The sequence below is a fragment of the Sturnira hondurensis genome, unplaced genomic scaffold (assembly GCF_014824575.4).
Source record: "Sturnira hondurensis isolate 20B ecotype Veracruz unplaced genomic scaffold, ASM1482457v3 Scaffold0007208, whole genome shotgun sequence".
NCBI classification, from domain to species: Eukaryota; Metazoa; Chordata; class Mammalia; order Chiroptera; family Phyllostomidae; genus Sturnira; species Sturnira hondurensis.
Window position 1 is genome coordinate 5,911,670 of NW_028079839.1, and position 19,390 is coordinate 5,931,059.

The following is a 19,390-nucleotide window of genomic DNA, read 5'->3' on the forward strand; positions in this document are numbered from 1 at the left end:
GACCAGACAATGCCATCTCACTTGCCCCGGGGATTTCAACTTGAGAGTATGCCTTAGGAAAATTCTGAAGTGCTACTCCATACTCTGGTTTCTCTTCAGATCACATAAATCTTTCGCCTTTTACTGAGGTGCTGCTCCAAATGGTGGGAACAGTTGGGAGGGAGAATGGGGGCCCTTTGAGCATAGATGTGCAGTTGACCCAGGCAGGGGCATTTGGCTGAAGAGTCCAGGACGACTCCTGGCGGGGCTCTGGTGCCAGCCCTCCTGTGTGGCAGATGATGGACTCCCGTATGTTCACAGCACTGGCTAGCTCTCTGGCCTCTTTGTACAAGGGCAGCAGTCCCATTAATGGGGCTCCATCCTCAGGACTGAGGACCTCCCAGTGTCCCCACCTCCTGATGCAGTCATGCTGGGATTAGGGTTTCAACATGCCCCTACCCCAAGAACCCATGTCCTTACATGCAAAACACATTTACCTCGTCCCAACTGCCCCAAGTCTGAATCTGTCGCACATTCACTCTGAAGCCTGAAGTCTGGTCTCAATACCATTTACACGAAGCAGGTCAAGACTCAGGGCACAACTCACCCTCAGGCAGCCAACAGGTGGCTGTGGGCTGTTTTGCTGGTGCCCTTTGAATGTTGGGTTCTTGCATCTTTTGTACTTACACACCCACGTTATATTCATCTAAACTTACAGACCTAGAACATGTTTATTGAACTTGCACAGGATTCACGTGTCACTGTGGGCAGAAATGGCACCGTTACCATCAGTTCCCAGCTCACAAACACAACCTACCTCCACTTACGTGGGGCTGTCCAAGTTTCTGTGAACTGCAGTTTTGGGGGATTGTGCACACCTGTCATTACATTAATTCCTAGATGCACGGTGCTTTATGCTACGGTAAATATAATTTTTAAAATTCCATTTTGCCACTCACTACTTAATCCCAGCACGCCTGCCGGTGGCTGAGTTGTTTTCCTGGAGCTGCCCCCGCACAGACCTCTGACCCAGCCGGGCACGAACCATGCTGAACACTAGTGAGCGCTGAGCTCAGGTGTCACTCGCACCATCTTATCGCTGTTTAATGAGAAGAGAGAAACGCAGGACGGACCAGGTTCTCACCTGGTCTTGGTGAGAGCACGGGAGGGCTGTTCTGCAGCAAGAACAGGGCTCCCTGGTTGAGGTGTCCTGTGCACACGTGCGTGGGTGGTTCCCGACATGACGTGCGGCTGCAAACCTCGCAGAGGGAAGCTGCATGTGTGCCCAGCGTCTCCTGAGCAGTTGCTGTGAGCAGTGTTTGGCTGACAGGTGTACCCTTATCTGATGCTTGCCCTTACCTGAAAGCTATTGCGATACCGTGCCATTTTCTTGCAATAAACTGTAGACACCTCAGCATTGTTATTTGGGGTCTTGTGACCTGATATATGCACATCAATTAGATTTTTTAAAATACCAACCTCTATTTAGCCAACTTTCGTATTCCTTCATCCATTCTGTAATATATCTGTAGACTCATCTCTTGGTTTCCTGCTTCACCCTCTGGAACTTCCAGTAGGCGGAGTGTGTGAACACATCTGACATGCCTTACACATGTCCCAAGTATAAAGTTACCTTCTATCTCTAGCTTGAGGTGTGTTTTTTTTACATAAATAGGTGTTGCATTTGTCAAAGGCCTTTTATTCACCAATTGAGCTAATTATTTACTTTTTGTTGTGAACTAAGTCTACAGAATTAGTTCTACTCGCGGACTTGGCCCATGGCAGTTTTCTAAAAGCATGTTCCCGTGTCATTTGCATGAACATATTAATTTCACGAGACTTGTGACAGGACACAGCCAGTTCACACACCCCACCAGTGTGACCAACCCCATCTCAAGAGCTAGACAATTAAGTCTGCACCTGAGGCTGGACACCTGAGCTCTCCGGATGTCCCCCAGATGTGCTCTTCCTCTTCCACGGAGCCAGTGTGCTTCTGCTGGGGGCCTGTGAGGGCCTCTTGCCAGCCCTACAACCCACTGTCCCGAGTGTGGGAGCCTTTCAAGACAGGGAACCTCCTTAGACTTAACTCTCTGTACTCTGACCCAGGAGCACAGACTTGACTCCCAACATTGCCCTCAATGGGGTCAATGCAAGGGGTGGACCTGAAACGAGCCTCAGAGGCACAAACAGCCCCATGTGACCAGCTTTGAGCACACTGAGATTTTCTAACATTATATTCTTGTAACAAATGTCTCAGTTATGTGTTTTGTGCCCATGAAAACACAATGCACACGTGGCTTCCAGTTACATTCTTTTTCACAGCCAGTCAGGGGTGACTGTGGGCATGCAACCGACGGGCTGTCTGCAGCACCTGGGTCCTCACTGCTGGGGTTTCTGGGATTCTGTGGATTCCAAACCTGAGCAAGAGACCCTCACAGGGAGGCTTCTCATAGCCCCTGTGCCTATTGTGCAAGGGTCTCAGGCCTGCATCCTCTGCCTGGGGACCCAGACCAGTCGGTCCTAGAGATGAGCAGACCAGAGGATATGAGGTTAGGGAGGCTTCTCAGTGCCTGCTGAGGCCAAGCAGCAGAGTGTGGCCAAGGATGCTCCCACTCTCTGGGGTCAGGGGTCTTGAGCCGCCCAACTCCAAGCCCCTAGCAAAGACTCGGCTGAGGCAGCTGTGCAGAAATAGAGCCTTTATTTCCTGAAGCCCATTCCATAAGCTCCAGGGAAGGGTGGGGCCTCATTGCTTAGGAAGGTATCAGGCCCTGCTCCGTGGGTGGCTCTGAGCAGCTCAGTGGGCAGCATTTCTCCTCACTGACTCTTGAGGGGCTTTGGATTGGCCTGCGGGAGGTCAGGGTCTGAGACAGAAGTCTCCACGCATCCCTGTAGCCACACCCTCCTGGGGCCTGTGCCTTCCCACCCCACCACTGCCAGCTTCTATACCTTTGCTGTGGCTGTGCCCTGTGGGAATGCCCTTCCCTGAAGGCCATCCTCTGAGGACTCCCCAGGCTCCCTCATTGCCTTCCTGCCCCCCCAGTTCCTTTCATGAGCTGTCCCTGCTTTCTGCCACTTGACTCAAGGGCTCACAGCTTCTCCTAGGCTGCCCATGTCCTCTTGCTTGTCCTGGGCTTGAACAGTGACTTGGACTCCGAGCTTTTCCAGCTCCTCCTTCAGCCTAAATAGAAAGGGGTGGAGAGGGGGAGGGACAAGAAGGCCCGTAGAGACCGGGAGGCAGAGGCAGGAGACAGAGACCCCCTCCACCACCCTTCCCTTACAGGCTGGGGGCCAGGGGGTCCGTGCCCACCTCTGCTTCTGCTGCTGCAGCTGCCTGCACTTCTCTTGCAGCTGCTCATGGTGCTGGGCAGTGTTATCTAGGAGCTCCTGGGCCCTTCTGTTCTCCTCTTCGAACAGATGTCTGAGGCAGGGGTGGGGGGGCATCAGTGCCGGCAGCACTCCCCCTCCGCCCCATCTCCCCACCCAGTCCCCGTCTTACACAGCAGCTGCTGCCTCCTTGCTGCGGAGGAAGAGCCCCTCAGTGATGGCAGAGCAGCCCTTGGCCCCGAACTGGGAGCACAGACGATGCTTCACGTCCTCCAGCTTTGCCTCCACCAATTTCTCTGTAGCAGAAGGGACAGTTGGGCGGGGCGGGGCAGGCTGGGGCTGACCAGGGTCTCCCCATTCTCACCTTCCTTGAGCAACTGCTCCTTGCTGCTGTCCAGGGTGCCAATCTCTCGTGCCAGTTGCTCTGGCCTCTGAGGAGGTAGAAAGGAGGCCCATGCACACTCCTGCCTCCCCCACTCATCTCAGAGAGGCCTACTTGGACCTAGTCTTCACTCAGCACACTGTACTTCCCATTACTCTGGCCCATCAAGCATGCCAGGCACCGTCTGGCCTCAGGGCCGCTGCACTGGCCGCTGCCTCTGGAACTGTTGCTGCCCAGATGCCTATGGGGCTGAGCTGGAGAGGTTCCGGAAGAGGTTAATGTTCAGGAATTTTCTAAGCTTTGAAAGCAGCCCTGGGGCAATTATTTATTCTAATAAATAATTAGAGTAAATGTCGATGCTGCCAGCCAACACGACAAGACAGAGCTCTCCTCCAGACAATCAGCTGTTGGCCCAGCACTGTGGCTCCTCCTCTTCCCTGTGCGCAGGCCCTCACTGAGCCCTGCCATCTGACATTCACCCTCTCTGCCAATTTTCTGGTTTGAAGGCTGGGACCCTTGGTGGTAAACACTGCACCTTCTCCACTGCTGTGCTGTGGTGTCCCCAAACATATCTATGGATCTCCCTGATGTATGACCCCTCCTTGGGTCATCAAGATCCATCCTGACCACTGAAGGACCCTGGGAAGGCCGTGGGGATGGGCAGGCAGGACCAGTGACAAGGAGGAAAGTGGCAGTGAGTCGGGGGCTGAGGCTCTGACTGGAGGAAATTCTCACGTATAGCCACCAGGGCTTGCTTGAGCAGTGTGTGGGGCAGGTAACAGAAAGGAGGCCTGGAGAATGACCCCGAATTTTGGTACTGGTTCTATGGGGGAAGACAGGGAACGTGGCTTTGAGTAACTCACATGAAATTCCCAGAGGTCCTTGTGCTGTCCCATTAAGTCTTCTAACTGTTCCTCGAAATCCAATCTGGGGGCCAACCACACCAGATGAGGGGTCATGGGGTGCAACTCCTCGCAACCTGGCCCAGGCCAGGGGTTTTCATTCACAGCCCTGGAGTGCTGCCCATGTTCCTTGCTCTGCTTGAAGCACCTTCACTGCCTTGACTGGCAGCTCAGCTGGTTCTTCTGACCCCATCCCTGACATTACCCACACTCACCACCCTTTCCAGCCCCGCCCCCCACCCCAAGCTCGGGGCTTTACCTCAGCTGCCTCTGTTTGCACTTCTCTTCCTCAATCTCGGAGTTCAGTACAGAAATTCGCTCTTTGTACTCCTGCAGCAGGGTTTGCTTCCTGCAAAGAGGTGAGGCAGCCCTTAGACGTGTTCTCCAAAATGTCCCCAGGAGGTGGCTTGGGTGCAGCTGCTCCCTCCCTCTTCCAAGGTCTGCTCTAGCCTTCCAGGTGGGGGTCTTTCCCTTTCACTTCCAGGTGGGGGACATAAGCACGCAGCCCTTGGAAATACCTTTGTGAGGATCAGGGAGGTCAGCATGAATGTGGCCAAGTGCAGAAGCACACACACATTAATCTCCTCTGACTTCCCCAAACAGGCCCAGTCTTAGCATGCCAGGGCTTGGTGCCTCTGGCTGCAAGGTAAGCCATGTTAAGTGTTCAGGAGGTAGAGAGGTGGACGCACAAATAGCTGGGTGGGTGGGAGAATAGTGGTTGATTGATGAGAGGTTGAGTGGACAGAGCGTTGGCTCAATCCCTAAAAGAAGGGACAGATGGGCAAGAGCAAAAGGCATAGAATGAAAACCAGCTAAAGGGACTAAATTGGTGGTGTAGCCAAAGAACGAGTATCCCGGTGAGACCACGGTGATAGGACTGTAGGAGTGAGGTGAGAAGACACGCCCGTGGCCTCTCCCTCTGACAGAAGGACAAAATGAGAGCTGTGGGCTGCGAGGCATCCCTTCCTTTCTTTACCAGAGGGCAGGGCAGGGCGGACGCAGCCATGCGGAGCTCTCACCTCTGAGCCTCACTCTCCTTCTCCTGGCAGTGCAGCCGGAGGGTCCGGAGGGTCTCTGCAGGGAGAGGGATCAGGAGCTCAGAGAGAGCCCCTTACAACATCAGGTTTGTGGAAAGGTAACAGGGTCCCATCACGTGGCATCTCATGGACACCTGATGGGACTTTGTCACTGACTGCAGGTCTGATGGGAGCCACAGGAGGCATGCAAGCTGATTCCAGTTTCAAAAGGCTTCAGTGGCTCTGTAGGCAGTGAGCTTCCCAAGGGCAGCAAAGGCAGAAGCCTGGGGATGGCGTAGCCGCAATTACCTTGCTTTTTGCTCAAGGTCTCTTTCAGGCGCACTTTCTCTCCACTCACTGGAAAACACAGCCACAAGTCCAGTCCTCAGGGACCACTCAATGCACCCTGAGGGACTGGGCTTGCCCACAGTCACATGGGCAATTTGGTAGAGCCCTACCCCAAAATACCAATGTGAACACCTCAAGGCAAACTCCCTCCACACTCCCTGTAAGCACCAAAGGGCCCTGATGTTGGTAACGGGTGGCTGTGAAGACCCTGCAGAATAGAGGTGTTTACAGAGAGCAGAGAGCCAAAGTAAACACATCACACGAGTAAGGGCTGTGAAGAAACACACCAGCAGTGGGGGTACGTGATCAGGCGGTGCAGGGTGCTGTCTTTAGATGGGATGATTGGGGTGGGTTCTCCCTGACCACGGAACATTTGAGCTGAAAGCTGAATGATGATGTGAAACAACAGGAACCTATATTAACAGGAGGGAAGAGCCCAGCAAAGGCCCTGAAGTGGAAGTATGGTAGGAGTTGAGGTTGGAGACGGGGTAGAGGCCTTTGACCACAGCAAAGAGGCTGAGTGTATGCAATACTGGGTTCAGGGAGGCTTGGCACTGAGGACCTTGGAGTGAGCCCTGGAGCACTTACGTGAGTCCAGCTCCTTCTGCAGGGCCTCCCAGACAGTCCGGGCCTCTCCCAGCTCCTCGCTGGCTTTCTTTTTCGCTGTCCCAAAAAGGACGGACATTGTAAAAATGCAGCTTCCAGCTGCTCCATTCCTTGCAAAGAGTAACATTTTACATTTGTCTGAAGCAAATTTAGAGGGGCCCAGATATTACAAAGCAGGAAAATAAGGTTTCCAGAGGCCTTCCTGTCAGGCTGTGCTGGCAGCAGGCCCAGGTCAATGGGCACACGACTGTAACGACTGCTTTGGGATCTGCTTGGTTCAACACCCTGCTGGTTTTGTTGTGAAACATTAATTTCTAGACAAGGGGTCCTGCAACTCACATGGCTATCCCTGGCTTACGAACCAAGGTTCCTGAGCTCACCTTGCTGAACCTCATTAATCCGGTTAATCAGGACCTCAACCCGGGGCTCTAGGCTTCCCACTGCAGAAGAAAAGAAGGCCGAGTGAAGACTGCAGGGCAGGCAGGGGCAGGTGGGAGCCCCGCGGGGGCTCTCACTGCAGGTAGGGGAGACAAGGAACAGGTACACTAAGACACTGACTCAGGCTGTGGTTACCGCAGTCAGGAGAAATAGAGGGAAAGGGATTAAAGATGGAAGGAGTGGGACATGGTGGCAACCTGGCTGGGAGGTACAGGTGGCAGTGGGGGAGTGGGGGGTGTGGAGGGCAGGGAAGCTGAGGTGAAGACGTGGGTTTAACTGGATGCAGTGGAAATCAAATGGGTGGTCAGCAAGGGGGCTGCAACTGCATTTTGAGAAAGTGTTTTGCTTGCTATCTGCTTATATTTTAATTTTGGATCATGGGTCCATATTTTTATTTAAAGAATTTAAGTTTTAAAAGTAAGAGTGAATGAGTCCATTTCCCAAGGCAGTGAACCGAGGGATCTGGAAACGAGTTCATTTCTGTCTGAGCCAGAGTTACAAAGAAGACATGTGACCTTTCTGCAACTTCTTCACCATTTCCATCAAGTCTTCAATTTTCTGTGAGGACTCAGCCGTCCCTGTGGAGATAAAACGGGATGTCTCAGAATCCTGTAAGAGAGAGAGACTTGAGGAAGGGTCTGAGAGCCTTGGGCTGAGGTGGGCCAATGGCAGGTCTCCAGCCAGAGTAGTGCCCCTGCTCCTTGTTCTGAGGTGGACATTGCACGAGAGATAAACAGTCTCTTCAGGGTCAGCTTTTCTTAAGGGGTGAAATGCCACAGATATCCCCTTAATAAAACTCAGGGTGCAGGACAGGATGCACCCTCACCGCTGATACTGTTCAAAGTTTGGTCAAACTCCTGATGTAACAATGAAAGAAAAGAAAGGAGGGACGTGAAAAGCTGGAACCAAGGAATCAGAACTCACGGTAACTGGCAGACAGCACAATCAACTGGAAAGCACTAGAGAATCTTATTTTTAAAAGCCCACGAGGAACAGTAAGACAATTTAGTAAGATGTCTCCCTTAAGAACATATAAATACAAATAGCTCCTCTATGTATAGCAATCATTATTCTGAAGCTCCCCAGTAAAATACTTCATATTGATTTGCTTGTAATCAATATAGGCATTTATTCTTGTACCCCCTGGTGAAGCAGATCTATTACTAAGGGCATTATCATCACAATAAAGGTAACCAGACTTTATGAGACACTTGATGTGCTCATATAGGGCTCTTGACCAAAAATGACACATACTTACTAAGCCTCTCAATCTAAATACCAACTCAGAGGAAACAGTCACAGAAGAACACGTTATATTGCTCATGGGTATGAACTGGGCAGCATTCAGACTGGGAAGCTCCGCAGGAAAAGCAGCCCCACTTCTTTAACAATAAATTTTGGGGAAATGGGAGACCCTTACAGACTTGAAGAGATTATTAAAGAGACATGTTAACCAATCTCAGGAAAAATGGACGGACCACACATCGATCTTGATTCAAAGAGATGCACTTTTGAAACTACCGAGGACACAATCAGGGAAACTTGAAAACTGACCTGTCACCTGGTGAAACAACGGAATTATGTAGCTAATGGCACTGTGTTTAATTTTCTGGAGAGTACTGGCCCTGTAGATAACTTGTAGAGACACACATGGAAATATTTGCGGATTATGTGCTTTGATGCCTGGAATGCTTTGAGTGAACGAGTGGAGTGGGTAAGGTCAAAGAGCAAATCTGATCATCTCTGAAACTGAAAGACAGATTTGTGGGGTAATTACAGGTGTCTTCGACCTTTGTATATGTTTAAATTTTTCATAGTACAAAGTTGTAGCCCTGGCTGGTGAGGCTCAGCGGCTTGGGTGGTCGTCGGTTCAATTCCCAGTTGGGGCACAGGCCTGGGTTGCGGGTCAGGTCCCCAGTAGGGGGCGCGAGAGGCGACCGCACACGGATGTTTCTCTGCCTTTCTCCCTCCCTTCCCCTCTCTAGAAATAAATAAAATATTTTTTTAAAGTTTTTAAAAATCAACCCACCAAGCAACTACTCAATTTGGAGAAGCTAAACCATCCTTTCTGCAGGAGAGCGGGGAAGTTAACCAAAAACCACACAAATGGCCAGGGGATGGTCGAAACGACTCAGGGCCTCAACCATCACGAAGGTTGAGACCGCCACGCGAGCCCGCCGCGGCCACCGTCTGAGGACGCCGCCGCCCTCCGTCACCCGCTCAGGGCCGCGCGCGCGTCACCCGCGGTCGCAGATCTAAGCGTCGGCCCGTTCCCCCGGGGCGCAAACGCGGCCCTCGGCCTGGCAGTCCGGTCCCCACCCCCAGTGCGCGTCGCCGGAGGGACCCGCGGGGAAGCGGTGAAGCCCCGGAGGGGCGGGCTGAGCCCCTGCTGTGACTTTGAAATACTTTCAAATGCACTTAAAAGTTGCAAAGCCAGAACCGACAGCGCCGGGACGCCCTTCGCCCTCCCTCGGTGGAGCCCCGGGGCGGACGCGACGGCCGGCCGTTGGCGCCGCACGCTGACCTCTGACCCCCGAGGGGCCGTTCCGGCCCCGTCGTAACCCCACGGCGCCGCAGAACCCCAAGCCAGACGAACAAGCCCCTCACTTATGCCCTCCCCGCAGGACCCACTCCCCTCCCTGCGGCCCACCGGTCAGACGTCCTCCTCCGGTGCCGCCCCCATCGCGCGGAGCGCAGCCTTCGACGCAAACCGTCCGCCCGGTTCTGAGGGGGAGGCCGCCCGCGTCCGCCCGCGCCGCCCGGCAGTACCTTCGGCCTCCCCAGCCCGACCCGCGGATCCCGGGGGCTCCGCCCTGGAAGGCCCGGGCTGCGCCGCCATCTCCTCTTAGTCCCGGGCGCCCGGCCGCCGGTGCCTCGTCGGGGACGCGGAAGAGCCCGCGCGTGGGCGGGGCGTTTGGAGCACGCCTGCGCAGTGTGCCCCGTCCGCCATCCCCCCCCCCCTCCCCCGCCCAGGGGCCGCACTGGTGAGCGTCCCTAAAGCTCCTGGAACAGGGGAGGGCTGTGTGCAGACTTCCGGCGGGCGGGGGTCCGACTGGCGAATAGCAGGAGTCTGTGATCTGCGCATGTGTAGAGGGCTCTCCAGGGCGAGTGTTTCGGGCGTCGCTGGCGCTGCAGCACGTGCTCTTGGGCGGTCCAGCCGGGTGCGGAGCTTTGGCCTTTGTCTGCGGCGCCTCTTACCGCACAGACCACGGCTTTGCCGCGGCAGCAATGGCTCTGTGCGGGCACTCTGGGGCGCGCACTCCGGCCCCACAGCAGCAGTTTCGGCTGCGTGCAGAAGTGAGCACGAAGCTGGGGCAGACCCTCGTTCGGCCCAGCTGTGTCCCCGAGGCTGGCCGCGCCTCCCTGTGGATGGGAGGGCCCGAGGGGTCCTGAGGGGTCAGCCGTGTCGGGATCTGCAGGGATGGCAGTGGGTGCAGGGACAGCGGCTTGTTGGGCACGAGGGAGTCCTGCCCTGCAGGTGGTCACCTTGAGTTGTGCAGGTGGAGGCGAGGCCGCAGATGGGCCGGCGCCCACCCAGCCTGGATGCTCGCTGCTGCGCAGAATTCTCATTTCTTGTGAGAGGCGAGGCTGGCGGGCCTGGGTGCTTCCCAGCCTGCCCACTGTGTACAGCCTGTTCTGAGACGCCATAAGAGCAGGTTCCAGCACTGTGTGTGGGGAGCCCTGACCCGAGCGCCAGCTCTCAGTTTCGCTTCTCTGTAGACGGGAATAGTGACCATAGCAAGAGGGAGCACTGAATGGACGTGCCTCTGTGATAGTTCCTATTCTAGATATGCACAAGGTTATTTCGCTGAAGCTTTTGCCCAGCCTGACCCGGCTGCCCTCACCCACTCTGCTCCAGCCACCAGGCTTCTTCCTCAAAACTAAGGGGCTTAAACCCACCTCGAGCCTTTACAAAGAAAGGCTGTCACCTCTACCAAGGGCATCCTTCCAAAGGGTCAAAACTTGAATTGTCACATCAAGGATACTATGCCTTTTACAAATCCACACCTTCCATGATAAGATTGTGAAAAAATCACAGGGCTAGTTTTAGGACTAAAGGTCAAGGTAAGGGTCTGAGTCTGGACCAAGGTCAGGGAAAGGGTTACCGATCAATGTCAGAGGCCAGATTTAGAATCACTTCTTGTGGTTAGGGTCAGGGTGAGGCAGGTTAGTAAGAAGGTAGGAAATTCCTTGGCAAGTGGAATGGGGAACCTGAGACAGCTGAGCAAGTAACAGCCAGCTAAGAAACCACGAGATCTTATCTTCCCTAACCGAGGACACATAGGAGCAGATGTCTCCTCCCCAACCAGAGAGTGAGTAGCTTAAATCACCCTGGTCAAGGAGAGAGATAACAGAGACCCAAAGGTGCCATTAGCATCAGCCAAACCCCCGCAATGATGAAGCCAGGGGAATAAATGACTAACAAAAACTGTTGAGAGCCAGACAAATCCAAGAGTGAAGCTGACCAGAGAATGACCCCCAAACCGTCTATACATTCATTCCAATGCATCAACATGTCAAAGGACACAGCTGTAAAGCCGTTTAATACTCTGGGCATCCGGGGCAGGCCCTCCTGTGCACCAGGGGAGGTGTGGGTCCAGATTAAAGAGCTTGGACCAGAGGCTCCGAGGGTTTCAAGTGTGTGCAGGTGCTCCTAAGTGGTCTTCCGAATCAGGGCGGGGCGCTCCCATTTCCTCACGCTTTTTCATAGAGCATTCCAGAACCTCTCCCTGAAATGCAGAGTACTCGGCTCATGTTTTATAATGCTGTTCGTTACTCTTTGAGACGCTCTAGTTTCCTCTAGCACAGGAGCATTGCTTTCCACGCATAAATACTTCCTGAGCTCACGCACGCTGTGCTGGGCGCTGTCCTGGGTGCTGAAAATGGGGCCGGACGCAAAACCCAGCGCCTTCCCAGGGAAGAGAGCACCTGAGACAAAGCAAATGGCACCCCTGTGGCGGGATGACTGGCAGTGACGGGGTAGGGAGGGGAGGGGGAGGGGGACGAGAGGTTCGACCTTAGGACAATGAGGAAGGCCTCTTGAATGCAAGGACATTTGAGCAAAGATCAGAAGGAAGTGATTAATTTCAGGGGATCAATACATCTTGACTCAGTGAATTTATATTGTATACCAAGAATTTCTACTTATAGCAGCAGCACGTGTGCAGGAGATAACACACCTGGCTCTTGTGTTCCACACACCTGACTCCAGCCACCTGCAGTCACGGAAGACCATGTGTTTGGCCTGACTCCAGACCCCATCTGGACCAGTGACCAACAGGGCTTGTTCTAACCCCTGTGCACACACCTGTGGGCTCATTCGGCTCCGTCCACAACAGTGGACATCAGCCCTTAGTGGCACAGCCCCAGGATCCTTGACCAGGGCCGAGACCCTACATTTGCTCAGTGCATTTCTTCACGGGCTGGTGTGGCCCCGGACTCTGCTTCCCCCTCACCCCTTCCCTGACCCTGACCCTCCTGCCTCTCCTGTTCCCACTTTACTGCGACAGGACTGATGGGCAGCACTGCGTGGGCCACTGTGGGCCACACAATCATCTGACGGGCAGAAATGCTGCAAAATGATGCCACAACGGGGGCCCTGAGCTCCTGTCACCTCCCGCCGTCACTGTTTTTCTGTGGTGGCATTGTGTGAGATCTGCTCCCTTGGTGACCTTCCAGGAAGCGCCCGGGGGTGTTAACAGCAGTCATCACGCAGAACTCACCCACCTGTGACTGCAGGTCTGTCCCTGTGATCATCCTCCCTGGCCCCTGCCACCCCCAGTCCCCCGCCATCGTCTCCTCTGCAAACGGCCGGGTTTCCTCCTGCCTTGCAGCCGAACCGTGTCCCTCACATCCACACGCACAGCACACACCCCTGTGTCCACTCCTCCGCTGCAGACGTGGGCTTGTGTCTGTGCCTGGGCTGCTGTGGATGACGCTGCGGTGAGGACGGGGTGCAGACATGTTTCTGAGGGAGTGATGTGTGTGCCTCTTGTGAGGACCCCTGTCACAACCTGGGAGAACCCCCCCTCACTGTCTTTGCCACAGAAGCCACACATGCACAGGTTCCCGGCGTCGAGGCCTGAACACTGTGGGAGGGTGCTGCTCTGTGACCACCATCCCCAGCAGGCCGCCTGGCAGCCAGTGTCTCAGACACCCACTCCGCAGCGCAGCCTTGTCTTCCTGGGAGGAGGAGTCTGTTTACTTGGGTTCACCCCTCCCCTCGGGGCTGTCTCCATGTCCAGCCTATGCCCAGGTGACCCCGGGTCCTCCATCCCCACAGTCCAACTCCTCTGGGCTCCCCTCAGTGACTCCAGACCCGGAGACAGCAGCTGCTTACAGAGGAAAACAAACATCCCCTTTCCTCCAGGCTACGTGGCTGAGCCCATGCCCCCGCCCTGTGTCTGTTTTCTCCTTCTTCAGAGAACGGAAGAGATGCTCTGTCGCAGTTCAGCCCCTGGAGCTAGGATTTCAGGGACCGCCCCCCTCCACATTTGTCCCCGTGGTGAATTACAAAGGACCCAAACGAGGATGGGGCCCTGAGTGGAGCCCCATTAGGAGCCTGGGGGCTGGGTCCCGCTCACCTCTCTCCGCCCACCCATTGCTTTCGATGTCCCCTGCAGCATTCTCCCTGCCCCTCCTCACTGAGCACCTCCCAGCCTTGAGTCCGGCTCTGCTTTTCCAGGGAGGACAGTTGCCGGAGGGTCAGTGACACAGAGTGAGGATGAGGCTGGTGGACACCTGTGTTCCTGCCATGCTGGCTCCTGCCATCATCAGTGAGGGTGCTTGTGTCACCAGGATCATGACAGAGAGCAGGGAGGGTGTGGCTGTCACGGGGGTTCTGCACGGGCCCCTGAAGGCAGGACTGTGCCCTCCCAGCCAAGGGCTGGTCTGACGTCTCCATCTGTGGTGCTGACAGCAGTGCGCTCTGTGTCCTCAGGCAAAGTGACCTCTGGCCGCCTGCGGCTTTGTGAGTATTCATGAGCGACTGCTATTCTCAAGCTGCTTTGGGGGCTAATAATCTCTGGGTTCCCCAGGGTGTTGGTCAGCGGCATCTCCTGAGTCACGAACAGTGACAGGAGTCCGGGCGGTGCCCGAGGAGCTGTGCGTGCGGTGCTCTCTCTGCTTGTTCGCCTGGGCTTTCTGTGCACCCATCCAGGCCGGGCGGTCAGCCCTGGAAATGCTGTCTGAGGGACCAGTGGGGCACAGGAGGTCCCTGGCTGCTGCAGTAAGAGCCTTGTCTCTGGGGAATTCTCCAGAGAGGCCCCGAGATGGGCAGAGACATGTGCCCCACCCCCCCCGCCCCGCCCCGCCGCCCGGGCCTTTGCCAACTCGACAAAGGGTCAAAACAAAGCAGAACCCCAACCAATGAGCAGCTAAACCTGGAGACGAGGGAGACCCCGGAGGAGCCGCAGCTGATCTCCAGCCCCAAACCGCATGCTTCGCAACCCCAGGGCGGGCTCAGTGGCCACAGCTGGGCGCCTGTCAGTGAGAACGTGGGCTGTGGACCTCGGGGACAAACGTGAGCGTCGCTGCTGGAGTCCCGGCGCTCAGGGGTGGCCTGGCCGGGGCCTCAGCGGCAGGTTTGGTAGAATGTGGTGAAGGGAGGCGGAGGGAAGTTCGCGTCCAATCAGCTCTCTGGCACTGAAAGGGCTCTGCGATAGGGACACCGGTGGTCTCAGGGCACGGACCTGGGGCCAAAGCGAGCTGTGACGAAGGGGCCGCTGCCACCACCCCTTTGCGGGGAACTTGTCCCTGTGACACCGTGTTGGGCACCCTGGGGCAGCGGTCTGCACCTCTCCGGTCCCGCGAGTGCGCCCACCCGCCCAACCCCAGGCCGGTGAGGAGGCGCTCTGCGCTCTCAGAGGAGACGACCGGAGGACCCCGGGCCACTGTCCGGAACGTGAGGCTCCGAGTTCTCCGAATGAAGGCGGTGCCCACTGTCTGCCGCGGCCTGAGCCCGGTGCTGTACCGGAGGGAACTCTGCCCCTGGGGGGGCGGGGCGCGGCACACGTGCAGGGCGCGGTCCCTGCTGGTCCCCGAACTGGAAGAGCGCGCTCGCGGTTCCCAGGTAGGGAGAGAAATCTCGGTCCAGATGCACAGGATGGTTCCGGAACCCACTCCGGCAGCACCGAACCAGGACCCGGAACCTGTTCCCCGCGCGCTGCGGGACGCCCAGTTGGTGCGGCTTCGGAAGCAGGGGCGCAGGCCCCGGGGGCCGAAACGACGGCGAGGAAGGGGGTTCCTCATAGGGTCGAGGAAGAACCTGCTCGTGGGCCCCTCCGTCTTCCTGCCAGACCCTCCCAGACGCGCCGTTTCCCACGAGGCACTGAGGTCTGCGCACGTCGTCGTCTGTGCTGCGTGGGCGCTGCGGGCGAGTTAAAGGAACACAGACTCCGGTGAGAGGGGTGCGAATCCACGGGCCGAGGTGACCCAGCCGGTGGCCGGGGTCTCAGCGGGAACCTCCGGAGAGAAGCAGGTTCACTGAAACCTAGTGGAGACAAAGCCGAGACCAGCGGCTCCCGGCGCAGCCCCCGACTCCGCGGCCAGAAACAGCAGGTTAGAGGTGCGGGGAACCAGCAGGGCCCAGCGAGAAGACACCTGCAGGCAGATGCGAAGTGGACGGGCGACCTCGGGGCCTTTTCATCACGAGTCTGCGTGGGAAGAGTTACCGGCAAAGTCACATTCTCTCGGACAGAGCTTACTTTTCAGTCGCTTCCCAGCCCAACTGGGGATCCTGTGAGATGCGACTTGGGCCGTGTGCCCAGTGACTCCTGCCGCTCCCTCTCCTATGGTTTCGGTGCCCGGCGCTCGAAGACCAGCCTTTTGCCCTGCGAGGCCTGGAGATAGTCTTCGGCGGGTCTCCTGTGCACGGCCGGCTGCCGGCGAGACTGCGGTGCAACGGGCATGATCCTCCTCTCAGAGGCTGATGCCAAGAAACCCCCGAGGCTGGGGTTTTGTAAAACAGCGGCGCGCACCCACCCACCTGGACTTCAACGGGTTTGTGGGGTTTTCTGCAGCGATGTTCTGCAAACAGTGCGTCCTTACGCTCCCAGGAGGCAGCAAGGTGGTCAACAGCCCTTTTCGCATTGTTTAGCCTATCGTGAAGTTTTTATTTTTATTTTTATTTTTAAATATATTTTATTGATTATACCATTACAGTTGTTCGATTCCCCGTCTTCATTCCCCTTCACCCGCACACTCCCTCCCCCACCATTCTCCCCCCTTAGTTTATAACCACCTGTCTCAAGTTCTTTAGATTCTATATTTCCCCCACTATTCCTGTCCTCCCCCTATCTATTTTCTAACTACTGTCTGTGCTATTTTCTGTACCTTCTCCCCTCTTCTCCTCCTCTCCCTCCCCTGTTGCTAACCCTCCATGTGTTCTTCATTTCTATGGTTCCATTCCTGATCTAGCTGTCCTCTAGGTTTGCTTTTGTTTTAGGTGTGGTTGTTAATAACTGTGAGTTTGCTGTCCTTTCACTGTTCATATTTTTCATCTTCTTTTTCTTAGATAAGTCCCTTTAGCATTCCATATAATAAGGGCTTGGTGATGATGAACTCCTTGAACTTGACCTTATCTGAGAAGCACTTTATCTGTCCTTCCATTCTAAATGAAAGTTTTGCTGGATAAAGCAATCTTGGCTGTAGGTCTTTGGATTTCATGACTTGGAATACTTCTCTCCAGCCCCTTCTTGCCTAGAAGGTCTCTTTTGAGAAATTTGCTGACAGTCTGATGGGTATTCCTTTGTAGGTGACTGTCCCCTTATCCCTTGCTGCTTCTAGGATTCTCTCCTTCATTTTAGTCTTGGCTAGTGTAATTATGATGTGCCTTGGTGTGTCCCTTCTTGGGTCCAACTTCTTTGGGACTCTCTGAGCTTCCTGGATTTCCTGGAAGTCTATTTCCTTTGCCAGACTGGGGAAGTTCTCCTTTATTATTTGTTCAAATAAGTTTTCCACTCGTGGCTGTTTCTTTCCCCCTTCCGGTACCCCTATAATCCGGATGTTGGAATGTTTAAAGATGTCCTGGAGGTTCCTAAGCCTCTCCTCATTTTTTTGAATTCTCATTTCTTCATTCCTTTCTGGTCGGATGTTTCGTTCTTCCTTCTGGTCCATTCCATTGATTTGAGTCCCAGTTTCCTTTCCATCGCTATTGGTTTCCTGGACATCTCCCTTCATTTCAATTAGTTTAGCCTTCATATGTTCCTCTAATTTGTGACTATAATCAACCAGTTCTGTGAGCATCCTGATAAACAATGTCTTGAATTGTGCTTCTGAGAGGCTGGCAATTTTCTCGGTCGCTTAGAGTTATTGGCTCTGGGACTTTGAGTTCTTCTTGCGCCATCTTTTGGGCTATTTGTGCCTGTTATGTAGCAGGATCGGAGCCCTAGGTCCTCACCAGACCAGGGCAACTCAGTCGCTGGGTTGTGATGCTGTATGTGGGGGCGGGGTCAACCAGGAGCAATGGCCTCCCATCTGCAGTCTCCTGCCCCAGCACCCACAGGTGCGGCAGCCGCCACCGTCGCTGGGTCCACGCGTTTCGTCCTACTGCACAAGAGTGTGCCACCGCCGTCAGCCCTCGCACCCCCCGGGGCCTGTGTGGTCCGTCTTACTGTGTGCAAATGTGCGAATGCGGTCAGTCTGCCCTACACCCCAACTGGGTCTGGGCCACTTGTACGCCTAGGTCTGGGGATCTGTCCCACCGGACCCTGCTCTGCTGCTGGCTCCGCCCCTCTTACCCACCCGCTGATCGGTTAGTGGTTGTCGGACTTCCCTATAATGCAACTTTCTGTTTTGTGGCTTTGTCTTTGTTCTCCAAACCTTTGTTGTATTCAAACTTGGTTGTGGGAGAAGGCACAGTGTTTCCACCTATGCCTCCATTTTGGCGGAAGTCTCTATCGTGAAGTTTTTATTTTGCACGTGGGCTCCTTGTGAGATCTGAAAACCAGCGCAGAAGAAGGAATCCCGGAGAACACGTTTGGCCCCTCAGTGGGCTCTAACTCTTCTCGTCCCCAGAGCTTCCCAAGTCCCGCCCACGGACCAGGACCACCCACTGGCACCTAAGAAATCAACTTGTGACCCTCCCAGTAGGGTTTTCTCACCCCAACCCCCAAACCGAACAAGGCGGTCAGAGTCCAGTGTCTGCGGAGAGCTGCAGACTGGCCCCTCCGCTCCGACCGCGGCGACCGTGGGACACGCCGTCCTGTGCTCCGTCTGCCCGTGTGACCGCGTCCCGGGGCCCCTGCCTCAGCGTCTTCCTGGCCCCCTGGGACCTGGTCCCCGCGTTCTGCGGAGACAGCTCCCAGATACTCAGGGTTACCGGGGAGGGGGCAGTGCGGTCTGACCAGGGGCGGGAGGGGTCTTGTTCCTGGGGAGATGGAGACACAAGGGGACGCAGCGCCTCCCCAGACCTACCGACTAGACGCAGAACGGAGCGCAGCGCTTCTCCAGCGCATGCGCGGCGTCCAGAGGAGGGTGTGGGCCCCGGCCCAGGGCTGGCCTGCACCTCGCAGCTGCGAGACCAAACCCCCGGCTCTGCGGAGTCGCTGCCCTTTCCCACCGGCTGTGCCCAGCTCTCGGCACCTGGGAGCGGGCGAGGACGTTACCTGGGGCTGCCCCCCCCCACCGTAAGTTGCTGCAGTGGTGGGCGGTGGGGGTCCCTCAGGGTCACTCACTGGCTCCTGGGGAGGGCGCTGGCGGTGCGGGCATTAAGACGCCGGCACTGGGTGCCAGGGGGTCTCTCCCGAAGGTCGGGGGGCTCAGGCAGGCTCTTCAGACCCACAGATGTCAGTTGCACAGAGGCTGGCGAGCTGTCCGCTTCCTCCCTTCAGACTTGTCCTCGCAGACTGCAAGTTCCAGGCCGGCATTCCGGGAGGCAGGAATGCGCTCGAAGCAGGGCACCTTCCTCCCACTCTGAACCTCTCTGGGGCGCCCCACCCTCCTTGGGTGCAGTAGCTGTCCCTACACACAGTCCACTCAGGAGTCACCGGCTGGCTTTGGTGACAGGGAAGCGGCAGTGGGAGCAGCAGGGCAAGTCCTTCCTTCCAGAGCCCACCGTGTTGGGAGGCTCCAGCCTGGGAGGGGGTGCCTCTTGTGAGCCTTAAATGGAGGGACACCTGCGGTGGGGCTGGGCGCACCGCTGTTCCACTCAGAGCTGCCCGGGCCCTGCCGCCAGCAGCTGGCTGGTCAGCTGAGGTCCCGGTTCTACAGCCTGGCCCCCAGCTGCAGCTGCAGGTCGTTGTCCGTGGCTCACATGCGGCCACAGGTCAGACTGCATCTGCTGGCAGGCGCCGCCCCCCAAGGTTCGTCCGATGCAGGGACGGGCCACTGAGTTTCTTTCACTGGGTCAGCACACGCGGCTTCTGCTCGGAGCTCCATGGGGCTGGCGAACACAG

At 56.0% G+C, this 19,390-nt stretch overlaps 1 protein-coding gene across 3 annotated transcripts; it reads right to left on the minus strand.

Moving 5' to 3' along the window:
• Positions 1-2,660: 2,660 nt before the first annotated feature.
• Positions 2,661-9,884, minus strand: SYCE1 (synaptonemal complex central element protein 1). 3 transcript variants are annotated; one of them, XM_037051276.1, is made up of 13 exons: positions 9,765-9,884; positions 7,511-7,573; positions 6,938-6,997; positions 6,540-6,614; positions 5,913-5,960; positions 5,607-5,661; positions 4,847-4,936; positions 4,549-4,612; positions 3,668-3,734; positions 3,476-3,599; positions 3,287-3,397; positions 3,070-3,157; positions 2,661-2,823 (listed from the first exon to the last, which is right to left on the minus strand). In XM_037051276.1, the coding sequence occupies exons 1-13, from the start codon at positions 9,832-9,834 to the stop codon at positions 2,794-2,796; spliced, it is 945 nt and encodes a 314-aa protein (XP_036907171.1). In that variant the 5' UTR covers positions 9,835-9,884; the 3' UTR covers positions 2,661-2,793. The 3 variants fall into 3 exon arrangements, with proteins under 3 accessions (XP_036907171.1, XP_036907173.1, XP_036907174.1); XM_037051278.1 differs by lacking the exon at positions 9,765-9,884 and adding an exon at positions 9,603-9,710; XM_037051279.1 differs by lacking the exon at positions 9,765-9,884 and adding an exon at positions 7,920-8,794.
• Positions 9,885-19,390: the final 9,506 nt, after the last annotated feature.